Source organism: Uloborus diversus, chromosome 7, assembly GCF_026930045.1.
Source record: "Uloborus diversus isolate 005 chromosome 7, Udiv.v.3.1, whole genome shotgun sequence".
Classification (NCBI taxonomy): Eukaryota; Metazoa; Arthropoda; class Arachnida; order Araneae; family Uloboridae; genus Uloborus; species Uloborus diversus.
In genome coordinates this window covers 93273331-93289455 of record NC_072737.1, presented here as the reverse complement: position 1 = coordinate 93289455, position 16125 = coordinate 93273331, and the positions used below count along the sequence as shown (strand labels likewise).

The 16125-nt window shown below is 36.2% G+C and overlaps 1 protein-coding gene across 1 annotated transcript in view; it reads right to left on the bottom strand.

Moving 5' to 3' along the window:
• Nucleotides 1-7627: 7627 nt before the first annotated feature.
• Nucleotides 7628-16125, bottom strand: part of LOC129227042 (transcription factor SOX-17-like) — a 106491-nt gene continuing 97993 nt past the window's right edge. Inside the window, exons 2-3 of the mRNA XM_054861679.1 lie at nt 14707-15058; nt 7628-8510 (exon numbers count right to left, since the gene is read on the bottom strand). Coding sequence (XP_054717654.1) covers nt 7628-8510; nt 14707-15058 — 1235 coding nt within the window. The remainder of the gene's footprint in view (nt 8511-14706; nt 15059-16125) is intronic.

Here is a 16125-nt window from a genome sequence, read left to right as displayed (position 1 = left end):
GTAAACAGAATAAAAGGTCTTCGAATATTACTGGAAATGCTTAACTAACAAGACTCGTAGCCAAGATTGAATTCAGGAAAAGACGCAGAACAAGTATAATATTTTCTGTGCTTAAACGTTAAGCATCGACTTTTTTTTCACGCTACTATTTTGATTGGAAATGAGAGACATTTTCCATTTAAATCATTTTTACTATTTTAATAGGTAACATTACTATTAATTTACACACATTCTTTACGCGTTTTTCAAACAGACTGGAAGAAGATACTCCGAAATGCAATTACAGTCCATCTCACGATCGTTTCCGTTTGTTTATGATCGAATCTACTTCAAAACCAGCAAAAAGTAAGAAAAGTCAGAGCTGCTAAATTAACCATTGAAGAAGCAAGTTTTCTTCGTGAAGCATCATTGTTTGTTTACAATTTTGCAAGCAAGGTGCATATAAAATAATATTGATTTTTGTGGATTGCCGGGTGCCAACTATGGTGAGGTGGGCAATAGGTTTGCAACTACGAATGACCTTTTATTCTGTTCCAGAAGGCTCTTTTCTTGAGAAGGCAGTTCCGTTGATTACGTTTAATCCTGAGGGACTGATGATCATGGAAAGTACATCGTAATGGGCATTTGCACATGAATATTTACATTTAACGTGTGGTGCAGTCAGCCACTTCTGAAAAATTGAATCAAGATTTTACCTATTTAACAGTTACATTATTCAGGATATATTTTGATTTGAAGATGATACTTTTTTGAAAGCGCTAAGATAAGTGTCCTAATCAGTCCGTTGCAATCTTTTTAAGGATCACACTTTTGGGTTTTGCATCAGCATTGTCCTTCCAGCTGCAAAAGGTTTATTTTGCGAACATCTTTGCATTTAAGAGTCCGCCAATACATTCTACAAAAGCAACTTGCAGATACTGATAAAAAGAAAGCATAATTTGTCGCTAACGTTCAGCGATAAATGGACAAAGCTCTGTTTTTAGCAAAACACTTTGCAAGTGATACGTGTTCTATATAGATTAAATTCACCTTAAAAGTAGCAGCTAAATTACGTAAAGCCATCGTTTAGCAGAAATGAGCAAGGAATTATTTTTTGGGTATGATTTATGCATTAGAAAAAAGTAGTAATAAATGGCCTTTGAAAATATTCAGGTCGGTAGAAGATTTGACTCACTCCAACCACAGGACTGATGAAGGCACGAATTGGTAATCAAATCCTTAAAAACTACTTGACTTTCTTTTTGAAATGTTAAACATGAAAATGAGTTAAGTTCAAAACCAAGGAAAGTATTTTTTTTTCCTTCATTATATTTTTTGCTTTAATTAGAACGGAATGCGAGCCTAGTAGCCATGGGTTTTGGAAAATTTCATATGAAAATGGCAGCAACGATTGGACATCTTGATTGCATTTTGCTCACACCAACGTCACGAAATCCTAGTTTCGGATTTAAAAAAAAAAAAAAAAAAATCAATCAGTCACAAGTGGCTTGACTGCATATCCAGTACAGTTGTAACTCCTTGAATGATATTTTTTTCGGTGGTAAACTTGACTAGTGTGAAAAAGGATAAACACACGAAAAGTGATGAGTCTCACCAGGTATAGGCACTGGGGGTGCGACCACGTTTGTAACTTATCGGCAGGACGGAGGCTTTTGGACGGAGTCCTTGACGAAATCTTTGAATCATGAGTAAGATATATATAACGAGTACAACTCTAATGTTGACAAAAATGGACAGTCAATAAAAAACAAAAAGAATTTGGTTTTTAATTTCCCAGGAGGGGATAGAGTTCTATCATAACCAGTCACTCCTAGTTTTCACAACCCTGAGTCCTGCGATTTAACATTAATAATGACTCATAGTTTTCTTAGCTATTTTTCTCAAGAAGGTCACCTTGAATTGAATTTATTCTTAAGAGTGACATAACAGCAAAAGTTCTAAGTAGTTGTCGAAAACTATTCGCTTAAATAGAGAATTTGCTTTGAGATCTTACGAAAAAAAAATCTTAGAACAATGTGATATTACTGCATTTCTGAATGTTGTTCTTTCAGTAAAGTCAGTTTGATTCAAACTCATATGAACGATTCTTAATGCATACAATATTGTATATATATAGTCAACTCTTGATAACTCGAAGAGTTATGTTCGAGTTATGGGAAGTTTTTACAACAGTCTCAAGAGTTTGGTACCCGATGAGAGCTTTGAGATAATGAAATTCGAGTTTTCGCCTCGAGTTATCGAGATTCGACTGTATATATGCATATATATATATTTTTTTGTAGCTGTTATACGTTATGATGTCACCATCCGAAACAAAAGTTACGGAACAGACAATTCTTCCTAAAATTGCATGCTCATGAATTCTTATAGAATGCGATAGTATTTTAAAAACATTGTAACTATCTCTGTGAAGATTAACCTTAGGTTATTCAGGAAAAAGATTTCTTTGCATTGGCGCAATTTGTTAGAAAATACTGCCGAGTAAATTTTTTCTCGAGTGGTCTATTTACAAATTTCCAAGGATACAGAAAAATACACTATAAAAATACAACGACGCTCGTGTTTGTAAATCGAACACTAATTTTCGGAAACATCAGGATTACAAACTTTAACTTACTCGCCTTCACATGCGCCCTTTGAAGAACATGTTACTATATACATATAAAAAATCGTAAACTTAAAAAGGACACCGGTTTAGAATCACTTCAATCCTGGGTTGCAAAATACAGCGTCCGAAGCAACCTTTATTACAGAAATACAATAAATGAATGATAATAACTCTGTCATAAATCTCTCAAGCCGGATTGAAACACACAACACAAAAATGGAATGTCTGAATCAGAAAACGTCAAATAAATAGCGCTCCTCTTTGTAACACTCGGGTTTGATATGTTCGCCGCTTTACCTCGGCTTTTAAGTCCTTCTTAAAGGAGGGAAGGGCATTCACACAATCGAAACCAACTAACAACTAGAATTGAGAAAAGATAAAATGGTGGAAGCGAAGACTTTCATTCGTGAAGCAAAGATCCCAACTCACGTATTAGATTATGAAGCAAAGCCTAAGAAAAAATCGGGTTTCTTTTGCTAGTTTAACGAAAAACGGGTGAACTACTCGTCGTTGTCGAGTCACGTGACTTGGAGGTCTTTGCCTCAGTTTTTGCTAAGCCAATGATTGGATTTGCTCACTCCATTTACTAATTCCTGCTTTAAGACACCTATCTGCCAATTTAATGATGAAACGTCACATAACAATGAGGTTTTTGGACAATTGCATTGTACACTTACACATCAAAACGTTAATTTTGTGTTAGGGTTTTTGCTTTAAGTGTCATTTACTTAAGAAATTATCACGATTTTTTTTTTTTTGATGGTACGTTTTCAATTTGAACAACGAGGAAGAGCTTTAAATTAGAATCGTCATAATCTGTTTCAGTAAGCAAAACTCAGGCAAACCTTTCTAGCCTCAACTAAAGAAGTATTCTAAAACAGGATTTTATTGAAGAAAAAAAAAAAACAGGGGTGGGGATGAGGGGGGAGGGAGGGAAGGGTGCATTTTAATGCATGAGTTAAAATGTTAAATCGTGTCTTTGTAAGCATATGTAATGGTATTTGGAAAATATTAACCGTTGTAAAAAGTGAAATAGTCCAGAGATCCGTGACTTTTAAAATAAATACTTCATATTTATGATATCACAGAGATCACGAATATATCTGTCTTTTACAAAATAACTATTCACGCGGTCAATATCACTATTTTGAAGGACAGTATAGACAACATTTCATTAGAGAAATAATCCAATACAAATTCCAAAGGAATATTGAAGATCAGGCAAAGAGAAAAACAAACCCGAAATGTCTTAACACCACTGAGGTAGAAAATAAGAGATCATAGTAATATGCAAACATTGATAGAATTCACAGAAAGAGTGCCCCTTTAATGTTCAATCTCACATTGTTTTGCCATCATTCATTGAGTAATGAAGGATGGCCAACAGTTGAATTTCTGTCGCAGCAGAATTGGAGCTTGGTTTGCTGACTGACATGATAGTACATATGGTTGTGTGATTTGAAATCTGAAGGATTTTCGTAATGGGACGATTTTTTGAAAGCAATTACTTTTCTGAGTTTAGTGAAATTTCTGAGTCTGGACCAAATTTTTAAGCGTAATTTAGGCATAACATAACACCCGAGGGTCCCCTGTTCCTATCACAGTAGTGACTTGCCCAGATTAGAGCGTATTTTAGACAATACCGGTAACCGTCGACCACTTTAAATAAGCAAAGCTTGAGCTCTTAGCATTCTCTAACAATGACTGCAGCTTGTATTCTCAAAAAGTTTGGGTTTTAAGAGAACAATATGCTTTTATTACCGTCTCAGTCCGTTCTAATGCTACAAAGTTTTCTAGTACGCTTGCTCCAGAAGATGTCTACATAGTAAGTGTCTACAGCTGGCATTCTCAACAGCTGGGCTGGCGGGGACCAGTCCGGGGACAAATTTCACCGATTTTTTGATATTTTCACTTTTTCACATTAAAAATATATTCTTATTCCATTATTATAATAGTAATAATATTTTTTAAATGACGATAGTTTTCAGACTATCTGTTTATTGTTATTTCTTAATTGATTTTTTTTTATTTCACCGAAGTTTTATAAAGCATAGTTTAACGTATCAAGTTGCGAAATGAAATTCCTAAAATATCAAACATATGCTCTTTCTGTATATTGCTCTGTAAAAATCATCCCTCAGATTTCTCCTTTTTCAGAACTATTTCAACATTTTCTATTGAACAGTAGTTTTGTATGTGGCAGGGACATAAGGATCATTAGCGTAAATGTTGGTACGGTCAAAGATGGAAAAAAGTGAAGAAGAATTTCTTTCGGATGCATGTTATTTGCATTTAGATTTTCTTTCAGTGTCGTATTGCACATCTGCACTGCAGTGCTCATTGAAAAAATTGTTTTACACATCACATTCATCATTATGATTTCAATAACTTTCAAAAATGTTCACCTTAATAGAAAGACAAAATTTAACACGAAGTAAAAAAAAAATCACCAAGAAAAAAAGTTATACCTGCTTTCATTTGCATTATGATTTTCTCAAGAAGCTTTGAAAAAGCTGCTCAAATGCTTTATGTTTAATTAGTGGGGAAAAACAGAGAATTACTTATTCAACAAGTACATTTCTTCAGAAAAAGAACCTATGGAAAACATATTAGGGCATGGTACAAAATTGACAGGATTCAATTTTATGCACTTTTCAAAATTCCTTAAATATTTAAATATTTTTTTTTTTAATCTTCAAAACTGATAAAAGGCTTCAGAGCTTATTGGTTTGAGAAGGAAAAAAAACATCTGAATGCACGTTAATGTATAATACACTTTCAATATTTTTTATCCATGTATTAGAAAAATTTTATGAAATTTCTAATATCTTTCAGTAACTTCCATAACTACAAAAACAGACAGGTGAAACAGAGTTTAAACATTGATAAGAAATCAAAACCTTGGCTCAACAATGCTTTAACTTGTCTTTAGAAACCTTCCCCTTAGTCCTTCAATTCCCTTCCCCTATAAAGCACACATTAAATAAACATGCTCAGGATAATACACAGTGAAGCATTGCACATTATTTCAAAATATTTCACAATCTGGTACAAAACTAAAAGACTTTTTAAGATCGGTTCACAACTGTTTCCTCAGCTTTTTAATAAACTGGGTGTCTTTCAAACATTCTGTAACTTTCTTCATAAAAATCACAACACTTCCTTTGAGTGAAACATTAAAGTTTTTACGTTTTAGAGCAAAAGGAAGAGACAACAATTCTTTTTTATTCACTGCAGTGGCTTTTCGATATTGTTGCGTCATACATTCAGGAGTATTGCGAAATTGCGATTGCAGTCTCTCCTGTAACAACCAATTTCGTAGCAGCAATCTTATGCCCAAATCAGAATACCCTAATGAAATAGCTCATTTTATTATATTTTTTTGAAGAAAATACCAATGGAAAGATACATAGTGTTATAAAAATTAGCAGAATGTTGCTATATTACGAGTCACTGCAATACAAAACTCGATGGAACCCGATTGTGTTTAAAATTAAAAATAATAGCTAAAATCGTTTTCAGAAATATACCAATAAAACTATAGTTTATGCGAAAATCTAATAAAAATGTAACATGTGTCGGTTTTAAATCCGGTGTAATTTTGGAACCGATGAATATAAAAGTAGTTTTATGTGCTATCTTTTCCCATTGCTACCTCCGGTGAAAGTCTTTCTTACATCATATTAACTCATAAAAGAAATTATATTTACGTCAGTTCTGCTTTTTCCATTAACCGCTAGTACTATGCTTTGATAATAAAGCGTGATGTACTTTGCTTCCTATATACATGGATATTTTTAAAGAATGGTTGGACTTAATTATTATTACAGCTGACTTATCTGGATTTCGGTTTCTATTCAGAATCAATTTTGAATTATAATTGGTTCGTACTAACAAGATTCTACAATATTAAGAAATACTTTCAAACAAAATATTTGGCTTTAGTCTTCAGATAAAATAAATTTTGCTTGATTAGACAAGAAGATATATTTATGAAAAGTGCACTTACAAAGCAAAAAATTTAAGCGATTTCTTTTGGCAACAATAGGATATTATACGTGAAATACACCGCCAGCTCAGTCATTTCTAGCCGAGGACTGCAGTTTCGTGCTTATTAGCACTCATCAGCCCGGCATAGGAAAGTGACTGAGCTGGAGATGGAAAACCTCATATAACCTCATATAACGTATATAATTTACTAAGTATACCTTGCCTCGCGTTCAATCTTCGAGTTGAACCGAACCATTGCTTCTGTCACTCGTCTGGTCTGCTAATTCTATATTAGCTACCAGTTTGTTTCGCCCTCTTGGCTTCCTTTGAGATTTTCCATCTCCAGCTCAGTCACTTTCCTATGCCGGGCTGATGAGTGCTAATAAGCACGAAACTGAAGTCCTCGGCTGGAAATGACTGAGCTGGCGATGTATTTCACGTACTTCTGCTTTAGCCCTGGCTAATGGGCGGTAATTTACTGAATAATAGGATATTATGATGAATGTCAGGAAGACGTTAAAAACTGGTATATATCTCGTTAGTTAGGTGATTTTGACCACAACCACTGGTCCTAATAAGTTTGTTTTTTTCGTCGTTGAAGTATTAAAGCTTAAGAAAGTCTTGATTTTTTTTACAAGACTAGGATAAAAAAAAATGATAGAAATTGTCATTTAATTTAAAAAAAAAAAACGCTCCGAACGTCAAGGTTTTCACATTTTTGAGAAATTTTAGTAGTTTTTTCACATATAATTCAATCAACGAAACGCAGATCATTCATACACACACAATTCCAATGAGATTAGGACCAGTTTCTAAGTTGACTTGATCAATCATCATGCAAACAATTGGTACTTGAACCAATAGTATGTCCTCAGAATATCAATATGCAACATTAAAAGAATCGATGGTAGAACATTATCTACTGTCAGCTTATTGAAGGGGCTAGAAAAAGGACTTCAGATGCATTTGGGCATAAAATTCGCAAACGAAATTGATTCAGTAATAATTTTATATCTTAGATGCTCTGAACTAAAGCATAATTTGCCTCGCTTCGGATAATGCTGCTATGAGACCTGAATTTTCAGTTTTGGTTGGGGAAGCCCCGTAGATCACCGATAGGTTCGAGGGGGCTGCTGGGGAACGTCCAAATGTCTGCACCTCACTCGTGGACGCGTTGTCCACAGACATCGCGAGAAAGGATTTGTCCGTTTCTTGATGCGTCGTCGTATCAAGGTAAGATGTACCCTCGTGGCAAGGGTAGGATTCAACAAAGTTCTGAGGGGCAGCGACTTGGAGAGCATTGTTCCCTTTCAAGTACTTTTCGAATTCATTCCTATCCACGTCGTCCATGCAATCGTTGTCTGGATAACTCTGCTCCGGATAATAACCGGATTCGTACCTTGCCTGCTGGTAGTAGACGGTATTCTGAAAGTTCTGGAAGGGGTTGTAAGAAGGTAGGGTCCTGACAGGCGATTTGGACTCTGAACCGAATCCGTAGGCGTAGTTGCAGGAAGACCGCTCATCCGGTTCCTGCAGCTTTACTTGTTGCTGATCCAACATCTCAGCAGTGGCATAGTGGGGTGGCATCATGGCGTATGGTGCGGCTACGAGGTCTCGCAAGGTGACGCCATTAGGACGCACAGGGAAAGGTGGCCGCACATTCTTGAGGAACTTGGAAGAATCGCTGAAGCGCGTAATGAGTTGAGTGACAGGACTCTCCGAGTCCTTGGATCCCCCCTGCTGCTGCTGGAACATGAAATTTCCCTGTTCTTGGTCGCGGTCGATGGGCGACATTTCGGGAGTGGGCAGTGACCGGATAGAATCCGGGCTCACGTTTGAGGAATCGGTGCCGGCCGGTCCTAGCGACTGCTGTTGCTGCTGCTGTTGTTGCATGCCTAAGAACTCCGGATACCTAGGGCGAAAATAAAGGTGGTATTAATATTTTGGGTTATTCAAAAAGCTATTAAACAGTTTTAAACAATTCATTTTTGTTCTTTTTGTCCATTTTTATGAACTGAACTTCTTAAATTGTTCATATTTTGTCTATTGAAAACGTTTTTATTTTGTTCGTGTCCACGGACAACATTATGGTAAGAAGGGTGCTTTTGCCCGACAGGTTAGATTACTTTAAACTTGGGCTTAAGACCTCCAAGGGGTGACTTTTGCAGCTAGCACTTTTAAGAATCTTTATAAACCTGAAGGACTTTGAAATCACGACAGGTTTAACTTACACCAGTCACCTCCAGTGTACATGACTGACTTAGGTCCGTAAGGGTCAGAACTCGCAATCTTCCGATCACGAGTCCAACGATCATCTTATTGATAACTCTGACCCTCGCTTCAAGAATTGGAACTGTGTTACATTTTGTAATCATTCAAAGCATTTTCATTGTGTTTCATCGCTACTTCTACCAAGCTGTTTGCATTAATCTGATATGCATCTGTTCTCATGTAAACTGAAAATTGGGAATGTAAACACAATAGTATTATTTGTTTTAATTTACTAGTATGTGGGCTACCATCAAAATGATGAGGTTTGGCAGCAACTCATGTTTTCTGGAAAGGGACAGAATTTTAATGAAACCTGCACGAATTCTTGTGTTTGAAAGATTTTCCCAGAAATTTCATTGTTATGCTTGTAAGCCAAATTGGACTGTTTCTAAACAAAAAGCTTATTCACTGGTCATTGCTATTACTTGCAAGATTAATTTTTATTCAATGGTAGTGCTATAGCCACTTTGATAAGATTCCTACTACGACTGTATGCTGCAATATTCGTCTTTATCGGATAATATTTCTTTCATTGATAGTTTTGCATTTGTTGTTGTTGTGTGCCAGAGATGCTGGAAATTTGGGGTGCGCTGCTTCACTTTTCCAACTGTACCGTAATTTGGTGCGAAGTCAGACTTCTACAGTACACACATGCCATAAGGACCCGTTTATAGGGTAGGCAACCATTCACAGCATAACACATTCACACAAAGAAAGGACAAGGACAGGAGAGAGAAAGTACTTCCATACCCGAGCCGGGATTTGAACCCGGACCTTCCTGTCACAGTCAGACTTTACTAACCAATAGACAAGGCAGGCGGCTTTGCATTTGTTTCAACTTAAAAAAGAACTTGTGAAATGGGCATAGTATTGGTGGAGCTTTAGTTGGATTAAAAGGCCAAGAAAAGAGTCTTCTCTGTGAACTAAAATTTATTTAATAAAGTAACGTATTTTAAGCAATTTTGATGCAGATAATTAAAACAGAATTTGATGTAATGTTTAAATAATGGTCAAAGGTAAGTAATTTTGGCAATTAAAGCTAATGACCTTCAGAGCCCGTTCACATTGACCATAAAGCGAGATCATTGCAAGTTTAAAAAAATTTTCTTAAAAGGGGAAACAAGCATTCACTGGCAAGTAATTTTGAACCTGTTCCTTACCATATACAAAGTTCAACAACAAAGTCTTACAGAAGTGTAATGTAGAAAACGATATTTGTTTCTTTGCATCATTTTTCCAAAATTAACGTTTTAATTTTATTGGTTGTATAGGAAACTTAATAACATTTGATTCAAATAATATAACGACAAAAATTCAAGAGAAAATTAAACTGGATATTTTCTATTCCAAAACCGTTTTCTAGCTATACAGTATTGATTCTAAAATTGGCAATTGTGGATGAGAGGAAGCAAATCGTTAGACAAGGCTACTAATTCAGCATTAAAAGGTGGAAATGAAATTGTGTTTGGATGGAAGAAGTTTCAATGTACATTTAACTATTTTTAGCATTACAAATGAATGATATATTTCTGATAAATCCTATCAAAGACCTTTATTCTTTTTTCTACTGTGTGTATGTGAAGTAACTATTAATGTAGGGGGCAGGGGGGATTGTCAGTGTGTAAACACTTTGCCCGAATGGTATTATTATAAAGAAGTTCAGCGCTGTGAGATTCGATTGAAATTTAATTTACACAAAGGTTTTTCCGTCTGCTTATAGTAAAAACATGAAATACAAAAAAGAAGGCTCTATCACAAAGATTTGCTGTTTGTTTTTTGAGGATCAAAAATCAGGTTAACATAAGGGGCATTCCAAGGTATTTTTGACATTTATGTAGAGTCCGTAACGTGATCTTTTTTGCCATAACTTTTTAATTTACTGTTTGATTAGCATATTATTTTATTTTGATATTTTCCTACCAACACACCAGTTCAAATTAAAATGATTTGCAAATCATGCAGTAAATTAAAAAGTTATGGCAAAAAAAGGTCACGTTACGGACTCTACATAATGTCAAAAATACCGTGGAATGCCCCATAACCTTTCAGTCTTTCAATCACACAATGAATTAAAATTAATCGCCTTTTTTTGAAGTCGGTAAAAAAATTCCATATATTTAACCACGCTATGTAAAATATTTACAAAAAACGTTATGTTCCTAGCTCGACAGTATTGTTTTCTGTTTAATTGTTTGTTTTTTGTTTGTGTACACCTAAGTCAGAAGTGCCAATCTTCCCAAGTGCAAAAGCACCTCCCTAAATACCACAAATACCCCCCAAGAGTGAGAACACCCTCCAAAAAGAGAAAAATACCCCTGAAAACACCCCCTCCCAGAAATTTCAATGGCGTAGTCTGCGTCATTATCGCTCTAGTTGAGCACCCCTGTATAAGAATGGTTATGACCAAAAACCTTACCTAGTAAGAATTTCTGGCTGCGCAACTCGTAAGTACAAGTTGGTATGCTCCTGAAATTTCGGTTTTGTGGCCGTCACAGTGGTATTTACATAGCTGCCTTTACATAATATTATTGTTTCGTTACTAATTTTGTTGATAATTTTTTTTCAAATATAATTAACTAATCATTGGAAATTCTTTTTGAATACACCTTCTTTATCTGTGGGATAATACGAAAGCTGAAGCACATTACGGTCAAGCATACTGAGTTTACTGTGCAGAAACAAAGCATTAAAGGGAAACTTCTTGTATGCCCTCGAAAAACATTAACGAATATAAAAATGGGGCTCATGACGAAATTTTGTAGAACAAAGAATCTGTTACGTTCAGCCATCTATCTACACTACTGGCCATTAAAATTGCTGCACCAAGAAGAAATTGCCAGAATAAAGCTAAATTTTGCACACGTGATAAGCAAAATTGACATTAGAAAGGGATTACAAAATGAAAGCAAATTGATCGTTTATTGCTGGAAAAATCTCAAATGAATGGAGGTTTAAGTACCCTGTTAAGTCACCTCTAGCGTGAATGTACGATGTACGAAGCGATACAATCGGGCATTGAGGCATAGCAGTCTCCTACGATATCTTACGTCATCGCGTACCACAGTTGCTGTATACGTGCCACTCATTCGATCAAACTCATACGCATGTGTTAGCACTCTGGACGGGGCTCCCAGGAGCCATTTTTCAACATGACAATGCTCTGTCACACACAGCATGGGTGTCAAGAGACTTCCTCTTCTACATTATCACTTTCTCTGGTCTGCGCGATGCACTGATTTGTCACAAATCGAGCATATCTGGGATCACTTGGGACGGTAACTTGGACAGCGTGTAAGTTTGATAGAATTAGTGGCGCGTTTACAGCAACTGTGATACGAGAGCACGTAGGACATCGCACAAAACTGCTGTACCTCAATGCTCGACCGTATCGACTCTTACATTCCAGCTAGAGGTGGCGCAACAGGGTACTTAAATCTTCATTCATATGAGTTTTTTCCAATAATAAATGATCATTTTGCTTTTATTTTGCAATCGTTTTCTAGTGCCAATGTTGCCATCACGAGTGCAAAATTTTGTTTCATTCTGACAACTCCTTCTTGGTGTAGCAATTTTAATGGCTAGTAGTGTATATCTGTTCACTCAACTCTTCAAAGAAAGAGTTAAAGCTGGTGATTTCGCTGTGGTAACAAGCTATTGCGTGTCAAAAATTTCCCAAACTTCTCAGAACAAACGAGAATGAGGTATGGATCAGTTTCAGTTCTGTTTAAGTACTCCTTCTGTGGAAATCATAAAGCTGAGAACTGTACTGAATAGGTTTTGACTTTGGTTAAAATTAACAGTAAAATTATGATTCTTTCATATTACGTATTCCCAAAGCCCACCTTGAGGGTTTGAAAAAGAACACCGGTGAATGTTCCAAGAAATAAAGAGCGCACTTTCATCAGGACATGCGAAATTTTTAACATCGCTACCAGCGAATTTAGAATAAATCCATTATGGAGGATTCATTTCCCGTACTTATTTGTGAATGTGATAAGCAACAAATTTGTAAAACTACACATTTATCCTGTATTACTATTATACCTACATTACCTATTTATCCTGTTGTCATCAATTTGAAGTTTTGGAAGAAATTATCTATTGTTTTGAAATTTAATTATCTTTTTGTCTTTAAACCCAAAAATTTGTATGTTTCCTTCAAATTTTAGCCTTTTGCTGGGTTGATCACGAAAAGCAAGATTTTTGCCGGGAAATTAAAAAAAACATATTTTTGAAATTACGAAAATGTAAAACAAAATATAATAATTTTTTTTTTCAGTTTCATACCTTCAATGTGTGATCCTTTGGTTCCATGACAAACATCTATTTTGAAATACAGTAGATCCTCGTTTTACTTGGGGGCTATGCTCCACAGAAATGCCGCGTAAAACGAAACCGCGTAAATTGAGACATAATAATAGTGTTAACATAGTGGCCCGTAGATGAAGAAAAAAAAAATCATTCCAGTGATAGATAAATTTATATAAAAAGTTTAACGTGTTCTTCCAATACATATGCACAACGTGTATAAAGAAAACATGAATTAACTTAGTGCTTATTAAAAAGAGCTGTTTATGTTATTATTTTGGCCATACAATAAAAAAAAAGTTCTCCGTAGTTCTTTGTGGGGCATTAGCGCTTTCATGATCACTCGCTTTATTTCCAGGACGGAGTCTTTCTTCACTAATAAATCAGATCATTTGCCATTGTCCCCCCAGGAATGGCTCAAAATTTTCAGTGTGAAAGATTTTGGTTGCGTGTCATTTGATGTCCGGATTGATTTTTTTCTCCTTTTTTCACTTCTTAAAGTTATTACTGTGAACTCCAAATTGTGCGAGTTTAATAACTTTACTTCTTTAAAGAGCTCTGGAACCAATCGCAAAAAACGTCTCAAGTTGCAAAAGCTCGCTTGTTAGCACGTCAAAATGTTGTTTATACTTGTTATCCGCAATCTCAGGAGTTGAGAGTTTGAAAAAGGGGAAAATTTCATCTGGTTCGCAATGCCACATCCGCGTAAAACAAAATAAAGATGTCGAATCTTAAACCGCGTATAATCGAAACCGCGTAAAACTAGGGTCTACGTACAATTCGTTTCAAAGATCATGTGATTTTTTTTTAAATATGGGATTGCGTCAAAGACACTGTTAATCAACTTCCGATGCCGAAAGCACTACAAAAACTTCAAGAACGTTATGTATGGGACAAAATGTCTACAGTGCTGGCTAAATTATTAGACAAAAGAGTTTTTTTTTTTTTTTTTTGTACACTATTTGTACTAAAATACTATTCATTTTACTGTTAAAATACAGTACATACTGAACACTGATTATTACGTTATTTTAGCATAATTTTTAATGTTTGCAGGTGGCAGCACTGTCTGCTTTGTTTATGTTCTTTGTTTATCTACCTACCAGGAACATAACCTCAATCAGCTTAAACAGTTCACTAGTTCTTTTTATTAGTGTGTTCTGTTATATTTAAAGTTAGTTTTAGGTAATTAGTGAGTATGTGTATGGGAGTATATATAATAGTGAGTATAAACAATTTTTTACCTCCTTTTTTAAAAAGTTAAGAAATGGTGTAAACCTTGTGAAAAGTATGCCAAAAAGACTTAAAATGCTTATCAAGAACAAGGGAATCCATACTAAATATTAGATAATTATTTCACTGTTCGTTAATGCGTCTAGTTATGTAATCAATAAAGAATTTGCTTTTAAAAGTCTTAGTCTAATAATTTGGCCAGCACTGTATGTTTTCCTGGAATAGCCTAATATGAGTATGAAATATCAACAGTTTTCACTTCTGTTTTCGAAGATGAATAAGGAAGCAATTATTACCGGTAGCTCTCCATCCTCCGAACAGCATTCGCCTCCGAGCAGGGGCTTCCGTGGGGGGAGGAATCGGGAGTTTGCATGCCACACACGTCCACGCCGGGGCGCCCTCCGAATCCAGCCAGGTGTCCTCCCGGGGGGAAGGGTGCGGGGAAGGCGACGGACACGAGAGGCGGAGACGCCGAGGGCGGCGCCTGGTTCTTGCGGGTGCCGCCCCCGCCGCCCCTCTTGGTGTTCTTTCTCCTCCGCGGTCGGTACTTGTAGTTGGGGTAATCGTGCATGTGCTGCACTCGTAGTCGTTCCGCTTCCTCCACGTAGGGGCGTCGGTCGTCGTGGCTCAAGCTTCTCCACTTTTTACCTGCAAAGACAGAATGAATTAGAGTTAGAACGGCAACATTACACATTGTACTGTACAAGTACTTGCATTTGACTCGCAGCAAAAAATCATTAATGAACCTAAAGGAGATTTTGGTAATTAATTTAAAACACATTTCTCACATAGTTATTGTCCGTTTTCCCTGAGAAAGCACTTGCCTCGTCACGTGGAATCCGATGATTCTATTTCGCTGTTTTCGGCAGAAGGTATATTCGGATTACAACATTTTGTTGTAAAAGCAGAAGTTTTTAAAATGTAAGAAAAACTGAAACGACAACAGACAATTGAAGCAAGTCATGTAAAAGGCAGTAAGACTTTTTTTGCACATTAAAATACACGCCCAAGTAAAGGCTGTCTGGTTGTTTCCTTTAGAAGCGCATGGATTGCTTACCGATCACCCCTGCGTAAAATGGAGCTCTGCGTTCGAGGAGACGTGGCGAAGTGCTTTCTTACGAAAAACGGACAATATCAGTTACAAAGGGAGCTCATATGGGAGGGGGGGGGGCAAGTGGGGGCTGAAACCCCTGCCCCTTAGAAATTCCTTGCTTTTAGTGCTTTTTTCTTTGCAAAAATGTAAAAACATTTCTTCTTCAGCTGTTAATGGATAAGTTATGAAAAATGTCAAATTTTAATAACTCTGATCCGTGCTGAAATCAGTTTCGGATATCCTGCTAAACCATGGGGAAAATATCCGAGACCCACCTTACAATTTTGCCTATAGGCGCCCATGTCAGTTACCTTGAGTGTCTGTAGGTGCGCCCAGAAGCTAAGATTCTTGGGAGGGTGGAAATTCTCAATTTACCGAATGAAACTCCAAATTTCGCCGATTAATGATAATTTTGCCAAATAACGATTATTTTGCTGGATTTTCAGACAAAATCTGCCGAATAAGAATTTTTCAAATAGCCACAACGACCTCCCGTGACCTCCAATCGGAGCAGCCCTGGTGTCTGGATTGCTTTGAATCAAGTCAATAATTCACTTTAAATGGTTTTTATATTTATTATTCTTTTAATTTGTATAGTTCTCCAACACTTTAGGAGCTTTGC